General features: G+C 46.6%; 1 protein-coding gene across 1 annotated transcript; it reads left to right on the plus strand.

Moving 5' to 3' along the window:
* Window positions 1-506: 506 nt before the first annotated feature.
* On the plus strand, window positions 507-4748 carry LOC139832718 (uncharacterized). Its single transcript, XM_071822537.1, has 3 exons — window positions 507-1796; window positions 2313-2402; window positions 2976-4748. The coding sequence occupies exons 1-3, from the start codon at window positions 507-509 to the stop codon at window positions 4746-4748; spliced, it is 3153 nt and encodes a 1050-aa protein (XP_071678638.1).
* Window positions 4749-9266: the final 4518 nt, after the last annotated feature.

A 9266-nucleotide genomic window follows, 5' to 3' on the forward strand; every position in this document is an offset into this window, starting at 1 on the left:
GATTCTCTACGGATCGCACCTACGGACTGATGTGGCAAGCAGGCGGTGCATCGGGGTGAGTAATTTCCGGAACCACCCACAGGATTGTTAGATGTATTTTCTGTATGCTTGTATGTCGTAGGTATGGAGGAGTCCTCCACCCTACGTACCCCCCTCTCTTGTACCCATGATGGGCTTGGTCCCAAATATATAACACGCAACCGTTGTGGAGATCCAACACACGTTACACGCCAAAACCTAATATGGTATCAGAGCGTCTCTTCCGAGACCTCTAGCCGCCGCCGCCGCTGTTCCCTACAGCCGCCGCCGCCAACACACAACGCCGCCACCGCCTCTGTTCTCTACAGACGCCGCCACCAACACACAAGCCGCCGCCGCCGCTGCTCTTTCAGCCGCCGCCGCACTACATCACGACACGATCTGCAGCCCTCCCGATCGATCCGATCGCCGCTGCCTAAAAACCCTACGACCACGACTGCTTCTGCATCGACAACAACAACGCCGCCATGAGCTTGTCTTCCTCAACCACGGCTCTGGCCGCTGCCCTGGGTGCCCCTCCCGCGCAGCCTCTGACCCGCAAGAACTACCTCGCGTGGAAGGCGCTTGTGCTCCTTGCCTTCCGTGGTGCCCGCGTCATGGGCCTCCTGGATGGCTCCGATAAGGCACCTGCTGAAACGATCGAGGTTGATGGCCCTGACAAGAACAAAGTTACTACAGACAACCCGGCCTATGTTGAGTGGATTGGCCGTGATCAGCAAGCTCTTCGGTACCTCCTCAACTCATTGTCCCCGGATATTCTGTCCCATGTTCTCGGTGTGGACACCACTGCTGCGGCATGGAAGACCATCGAAGGCATGTTCAAGACCGCTGCCCGCTCCAAAGTTCAACAAATCCGCAGCGAACTGAATGACACAAAGAAGCTCCAGATGACTGCTGATGAGTACTACACCAAGATGAAGGGGTTTGCCTCTAAGCTTGCTGCAGTTGGAAAAAGTCTTGATGATGATGAGCTAATTGGCTACATGCTTTGTGGTCTGGATGTGGATCACTACAATGCTCTCATTACAAACATCAATGGTAAACCAGAAACAACACTCGATGAATTTTACAGCCAATTGTCTGCCTATGACACGCGCAACCCACCCAAGGAGTCTCCCGAAGTGTTCACCTCCTCTGTTAATCTCGCTCGCCGTGGTGGTGATGATCGCTACCGTGGTGCACAAGACAGCCGCAGCCCCGAGCGTGGGCGTGGAGGAGGAGGAGGAGGTGGATGGTCTCGTGATCGCCGAGACCGCCGTGATGGCTCTTGGAGACGTGATGATCGCCCACGACAGGATGGTGGTGGTGACTGCCCGCGCCGTCGTGATGATGATGACCGCCGCCGCACTGATGGTGGCAAGGGACGCCGTCGCTCTGACCGTGCTCCCACCCCCTTTGTTGACACCACCTGTCAGATCTGCACTATTCATGGCCACCCTGCTAAGGATTGTTGGTGGCGCTATGAGGATGAGGATGATGATGATCGTGGCAACAAGGGTGACAGGGGTGCAAACTTTGCATCCTATGGTGTAGACACAAATTGGTACTCTGACACAGGTGCCACAGACCACATTACCAGTGAGCTGCACAAGCTCTCTACACATGAAAAGTACAATGGAAATGATCGTGTCCGCACAGCTGAAGGCACATGTATGCACATTAGTCATATTGGTCATTCAAAATTTGCACATCCACATGGTTCCTTTAATCTCAACAATATTCTTCATGTTCCTAATGCATCAAAAAATCTTATTTCTGTACATCGTTTTACTCTTGATAATCATGTGTTTATTGAGTTCCATCCTTTATTTTTTTTGATTAAGGACCAAGCAACACGAAGAGTTCTGTTTAGGGGACCCTGTCATGGCGGTCTCTATCCCTTGCTTCCCATGTTCAATGAGACCTCCAAGCTCGCCTTCATCGCAATAAAGCCGTCATCCTCTACATGGCATCGCCGTTTAGGACACCCATCTTCTTTTGTGGTTCAACAAGTTCTTAGGAGAAATAAAATAGCTTACACCCCAGAAAGCACACCATATGTTCATGATTCTTGTCAGTTAGCCAAGAGTCATCAACTGCCATATCCCATATCCACTAGTGTTTCTACTGCTCCCTTGGAGCAAGTGTTCTCTGATGTATGGGGCCCTGCTCCTCTTTCTGTGGGAAAACATGCATACTATGTAAGCTTTATTGATGATTTTAGCAAATTTACATGGATATATTTTCTCAAAAAGCGCTCTGATGTTTATCAAGTATTTATTAATTTCCAACAGTATGTTGAGCGCAAGTTTGATAGGAAAATTGTTACTATGCAAACTGATTGGGGAGGAGAGTATGAAAATTTGAATGGTTTCTTTCAGAAGGTTGGCATTACACATCATGTTTCTTGCCCTCATGCTCACCAGAAAAATGGTTCCGCTGAAAGAAAACATCGCCACATTGTTGAAGTTGGCCTTGCATTGCTTGCCAATGCATCCATGCCTCTTAAATTTTGGGATGAAGCTTTCCTTACCGCCACTTTTCTTATCAATCTTCTCCCAAGCGAAGTCCTTGATTTTGAGTCTCCCACTGAGCGTCTCCTTAATGTGACACCAAATTATGATGCCCTTCGAACTTTTGGCTGTGCTTGTTGGCCCAATCTTCGTCCATATAATAAACGAAAAATCGCTTTTCGCTCCAAACGGTGTGTTTTTCTAGGCTATAGTCCTCTCCACAAAGGTGTTAAGTGTCTTGACACTTCTGCAGGTCGCTATATTTCTAGAGATGTTGTATTTGACGAGAATGTTTTTCCTTTCTCCACATTACATCCAAATGCCGGTGCTCGTCTCAAACAAGACATCTTGCTCCTTCCATCCTCCACATCTTGTTCTCCCATGGATGATGCAAATTTTGATGATCATATTGTGCCTATTGTGTCCTCTAACACTGTGTCGCAGGATGAGGAAGCTGCAGGACAAAATGGAACTGAAAACGGAGCTGAAATGGCGACAGAAACGGAAGAAAACTACACGTCATCGCATGCTACAGAACAAGACGAAACCAGCGTTGAACACGAGGAGGAACATTCCTCTGCTCCGCCTGATCCCGAGGTCAGCGATCCCGAGGGGGATCCGCTGTCCGCTCCAGCGTCTGCGGCAGGCGGGGCAGGTGACCCTGCTCCCTCGCAGCCTGTGCACATGCACGACGGAGAGGAGATTCCCTCCTCGTGCTCCCCGCCCGCGCGCGCTCGCCACACGCCGCCTGCCAGCTCTGCATCCGAATCTACAGGTTCTGGTGGATCTTCTATGCCACATGATTCTGCAGCATCTTCTACACCCAGCTCCTCACAATCTGCTGCCTCGCCGTCTGTTTCGCCGGCGCCGGCGCCAAGTGCTGCACCACCGGCACCTCCATCTCCTATCCGCACTCGTTTACAGAGAGGTATAACAAAACCGAAAAAATATACTGATGGTACAATTCGCTATGGTCTATTGTCATCCACAGGTGAACCATGCACATTGGGAGAAGCTCTAGATGATAAAAATTGGCGTCTGGCTATGGAGGAAGAATACAAAGCATTGATGGAAAACAAGACTTGGCACCTTGTTCCTCCAAACAAAAATAAAAATTTAATTGATTGCAAGTGGGTTTATCGCATCAAGAGAAAAGCAGATGGTACAATTGACAGATATAAGGCACGTCTGGTTGCAAAAGGTTTTAAACAAAGGTATGGCATTGACTATGAAGATACTTTCAGCCCTGTGGTTAAAATTGCTACTATCAGAATAGTTCTGGCTCTTTCTGTTTCTCGTGGCTGGAGTCTAAGGCAGCTAGATGTCAAGAATGCGTTTCTTCATGGTACTCTGGAAGAGGAAGTCTATATGAAACAACCTCCAGGTTTTGAGAATTCTCACACTCCACACTATATTTGCAAACTTGATAAAGCATTATATGGGTTGAAGCAAGCTCCTAGAGCTTGGTATTCTAGGCTAAGTTCTAAGCTTTGTGATCTTGGTTTTATACCTTCAAAGGCTGATACCTCATTGTTCCTTTTTCAAAAGTCCGGCATTACAATGTTTGTGCTAATATATGTTGATGATATCATAGTAAAAAGCTCATCTGATCATGCTATTTCTGGTTTGCTTAAAAGTATGAATAACAATTTTGCTATCAAGGATTTGGGAGACTTACATTATTTCCTTGGTATTGAGGTTACAAAGACACAGAATGGTTTGCTCCTAACGCAGGGAAAATATGCTAAGGACCTGCTTCAGAAAGTCGGTATGCATGGCTGCAAACCATCTCCAACACCATTGTCATCCACTGAACAGTTATCTCTTACAGCTGGTACACCTCTAGGTCCTGATGATAGTACTCAATACAGAAGTGTTGTTGGAGGACTACAGTATTTGACATTGACAAGACCAGATTTGTCATACTCTGTTAATAAGGTTTGTCAGTATCTTCATGCTCCAACTACAGAACACTGGACAGCTGTTAAACGCATCCTCAGATATGTACATGATACCTTGCATACTGGAATTACTTTTGTAAGATCATCCTCTACACTTCTTAGTGCCTTCTCAGATGCAGACTGGGCAGGATCTCTTGATGACAGGAGATCCACAAGAGGTTTTGCTATATTTGTTGGACCAAATTTGGTCTCCTGGAGTGCCAGGAAACAAGACACAGTGTCCAGGTCAAGCACTGAGGCACTACAACTGAGATGATATGGGTTGAAAAGTTACTTGATGAACTTGGTGTCAGATTGAAGAGTAAGCCATGTCTTTGGTGTGACAACTTGGGTGCTACTTACTTATCTGCAAATCCAGTTTTTCATGCTCGTACCAAGCACATTGAGATTGACTTTCATTTTGTTAGAGAAAGAGTCGCGAAAAATTTGCTAGCCATCAAGTTCATCTCAAGCAAAAATCAAGTTGCAGATGGTTTTACAAAGGCCCTTCCTGTTAAGAAATTAGAAGAAATTAGAAGAGTTTAAGCGTAATCTAAACCTATCTGTAGGTTTAGATTAAGGGGGAGTGTTAGATGTATTTTCTGTATGCTTGTATGTCGTAGGTATGGAGGAGTCCTCCACCCTACCGCACCCCCCTCTCTTGTACCCATGATGGGCTTGATCCCAAATATATAACACGCAACCGTGTGGAGATCCAACACACGTTACACGCCAAAACCTAATAAGGATTACACCAACTGTATTCAGCCACGTCTGTACGTAACTTTTGTCCGTAATCACTTGTCCGTAGGTGTGGGATTATCGGTGCCGTATCGTTGCAGGATACTGCATGGGAACGGGGATATGCACGGATACGCATGGGATACTCATATCCCCAAGTATCTCATTTTCCGTATTAAAAAACAAGGGAAAATGTTAGAAAACGGCTGGAATACGCAGGGATACCTAAGAAATACGTCCAGGCCCAGAACCCACCGGAAGGCCTAATCGATGTATGAAACTTAATTCTGCTGGACTTCTCCTGCCTAGTCGGCTGTGGCCAGACTTAAAAAGACTGTGCTAGCTTAACTTCATTCACGCCAATTTTCTCAACTTTATAATACTGTTTATTTGTACTGATTTTTAATGCATTTATGCATATATTCGCCGTATCCCCGTAAGGCTACTTTGAGAAAAAGCCGTTTTTCCGTATCCCCGTATTCGTATCCCCGTACCATGTACCATAGGTTACCTGAAAGAGTATATCCTATCGTGCTCATCCCCTTCACACTACTCTGTTAGTTTGCAGTTCCATGTGAGAAGCCTTGTCGTTGGTGATGCACAGAGGCCTGGCGATGTCAATGGCTTCTTCGTTTTATTCAGCAATCACAGATCTCTAACCAAAAGACTGGACCGAGCAGTGCATTGTGTTTCATGTGTGCTTCTCAGTCTTGCTACAGAATCAATTGGAGAGGCCAACAGCAACAGAAGGATCTTGTTTTTGAAGGTGAATCAATTGGAGGATCTGGCAGTAGTAATTTTCTGCTGGAATAAAATCGCTGCTGCCATCTTCTCCGTCATTTACCACATTCAGAGACGACATAAGAGGGACGTGGAACCATGGAAGCTACAGACTCCATGGCCTGCCTCCACACCGCGGCCATATACTCGACGGACAGCCTCCGAGGTTGGCCTAACACGCATATATGGCCTACTTTCCGCTTCCTTGATTCTGACAAGGACGAAGCTGCTGGCCACGAAAGAGCTAGGGTCGCAGGGAATTCGACTGCATCCACCACCTTGCCACCTTCGCCTGAAGAACAGCCGGTCGACACATCCTCATCCGCCTTGCTGCTGGAAAACGCTGCCGTACCTTTGGCCTTCCACACCGACGCCGGCCATTGACCAATTGATTAGTCTACGAATCTCGACTGAAAACCTAGGTCTCGATTTGGCAGGAGATCTTGGACTCGATCCGGTTTCCGGCTTTGGGGTCGAAGTGGGAGGAGAACGCATCTATCTCGAATTCCCAGAGTATCCTTTGTGGATCGGTCGCCACATCTGGCCGTCAGGTACTTTATCCGATCGCCGGAGTGCTCGATCTCGCCGAGAAGCTCAGCCAGGTCGTCATGCTACTCGATCTGACCACGCGGATCTAGGAATAGACGTTATAGGACATATATGGGGAGGACGGCGAGAGGGAGCTGTTCCGCGGCGCTGGCTGCTGCGTGGGGTTGGGATTGACCCAGAGCAGAGCCAGCAAAAATGAACCGGTATGATGGTATTGTGTTGTATTATGGGATTTGGTGGGAGGATAAAACGGTCCAGGAAAAAGCGTTGACGAAACTTTTTGGCAGAAACCTTAGCTCCTTTATTATTTCTTTACTATTAAATTGGAGTTGGTCGTTTGACACTCAACGCATTTGATGGTCGTCATTGGAAGCATCTCATCCATCCAATTTCCCAGCATATACCCTCACCGTTAGATTGCTTTTCACGTCAGGAGACATCCTCTCTTTTCCCTTAGCGCTAATTAATGGCCGTATCAAATCAAATCACACTGATATCAAATTGTATTGATTTATTTCCTTTCATTGATTTCTCTCTTCCCTCAGTAGCGCTGACTAAGTACCACATCAAATCTCCTTCAAAAAAGGACTAAACCAAATAAAATCACACACTTACCAAATAGTAGTACGTATATGATTTGTTTCCTTTCCTGGTTCTTCTTTGTTCTCTTATACCACACTTTTCTCTTCTCAATAATCGATGTTCAGCCGGCCGTCTTTCCAAATGCAGCACGCCCTCGCATCTCATCTCGGGGAGGCCGATGACCAGGAAGCCGTGGTCGATGTTGTACACCAGGTTGGACGTTGTGTCAAAGTACCATCGCATGTACACATCATGCATGTCGCAGGTGGCTGGTGGTGCCGGTGGCGGTGGTTGTGGCGACGCGGGCCAGGAACAGGAACACGCTTTTCTCCGCCTTCTCGAGGCTGGACCTCTCCACGAAGGCGTGGTACCGTGGGGTGGTCATGAGCATCTGGGCGTTTGTCCGCTAGCAGCGTCACTTCTCGCCGTCGGAGTTGAAGATGCCACCGTTGAGCATGTTGAATATCAACGCGAACACGTCGCCTTTGGATAGTGCTCGAAGTTTGACGTGAAGATGTAACGGACGTTGATCGAGTCGCAGGGGATGAAGTAGCGGAAGCCGGCGAACCAAAGGTACTGGTAGTTGAGGCCTCTGCGTTACCCCAAAGGAACAATAGCGTCGTTTCCCTGTCTTCCTGTATTTCTACAAGGAGTGATAGTGGTGCACTGGGACAAGATGATCCCAAGGGTGCAGACAGACTACATGAGAAGCTGCACCACAAAGAACAAATCCATGTCCATGGCACAGAGTGGTACAGTACACACGTGTGCACGCTGTCCCTTCCTTTTCGGTCGTCTTCCTCCTCACAGGACAACATGGTTGTGGGCATGTGGCCAAGATCATCCGCGCCACCGCCCGCGGCCAATTCCTCCTCGATCGAGATGAATTGATGATCACTCTGGCATGCTTCCCGGCCAGCGGGGGATGTGGCCGTGAAAAGAGACCGGACTGCAGTGTGCCGCCTCATGCATCACAGTTTAGGAAGGCGGCGAGGCGCCATGACGATGGGGACATGAGCGGCTGGAGGACAGCGAGGCTGTCACGGTGGACCCGACGTCCAGGCCGGCCAAGGGCGTGTCCTCGAGCTATGTATCGCTGATCCAGCTGGTGACATCAGTTATCTATCTACGATTCGTTCATGATTTGTTGATCAACAAGACACGCATGCATGGCGGCGCCTGGGTGTTGCTAACCCATCAAAACCATAGAACCCATCCAAATCAAACCATGATATATGAACCACTGATTTTATGCTGGTTTCAATAACCTGTCCAAACCCAGTAAAACCGGGATCCCATGGTTAGGAGAAACTACACTGCCTTGATGGTCTACATCTGCTTAAGTTAATTGGACGAGCACTATATATGTTTAGAAAGGTTATTGTTTCCCATTCATTAGATTATTGCTTACCTATGAAATTCTGAAATAGCAGCCCGGGTTGTGGAAGAAAAAAAAATTACTGAGAGTGCATAACAATAAAAATCCTATTGCCTTTATAGGAGAAGCTAGCTTTTTTTTAGCAGAGGAGAAGCTAGCTTTTTTTTAGAGTAGAGGAGAAGCTAGCTGGGCAAGGAATTTTTGCAGCTGGGAGTAGATGCTTCTATTTTTTTAAATGAGGTTTAAACGCATTTCGAAATGTCGAAAAATTATGAGAAAAAATGTTGCACGTACACATACTCGCCAATTTGTTTTACAAAAAATCAATATTGTGTGTGTCGTGTGTAAAAAAGACAGAATTCGGTGCTAAAAATAGCTCATATTAAGATATATTCTTTATCTTTTTCACACATGACAAAAAAAAATCGGGTTTCCACGAAAATTGGCGTGCACACCTAAAATGTCAACATGTATGCGCGAATTTTTGTTCGATATGTTTTGAACATTCCAAAAAAAAAATTGAGTAGCAGGAGCATATGCACTATTTTCAGAGATGTTCTGTAGTAAAGATGTCCATAATGAAACTTGTTTGGCATCCCAATGGTGTCAGGTTATACAGGGAACTATATATATTTCTTTCTTAATTATTATCGGTGTGGTTATTTCTAATATTACGTATTAGTTGTATTTTTAAATAATACATAAACAATAGTAGCATTATTAAAGGTCATTCTACTATGTGCAAGTTTTGGCAAGCTGAAAGAA

The sequence above is a fragment of the Lolium perenne genome, chromosome 6, assembly GCF_019359855.2.
Source record: "Lolium perenne isolate Kyuss_39 chromosome 6, Kyuss_2.0, whole genome shotgun sequence".
NCBI classification, from domain to species: domain Eukaryota; kingdom Viridiplantae; phylum Streptophyta; class Magnoliopsida; order Poales; family Poaceae; genus Lolium; species Lolium perenne.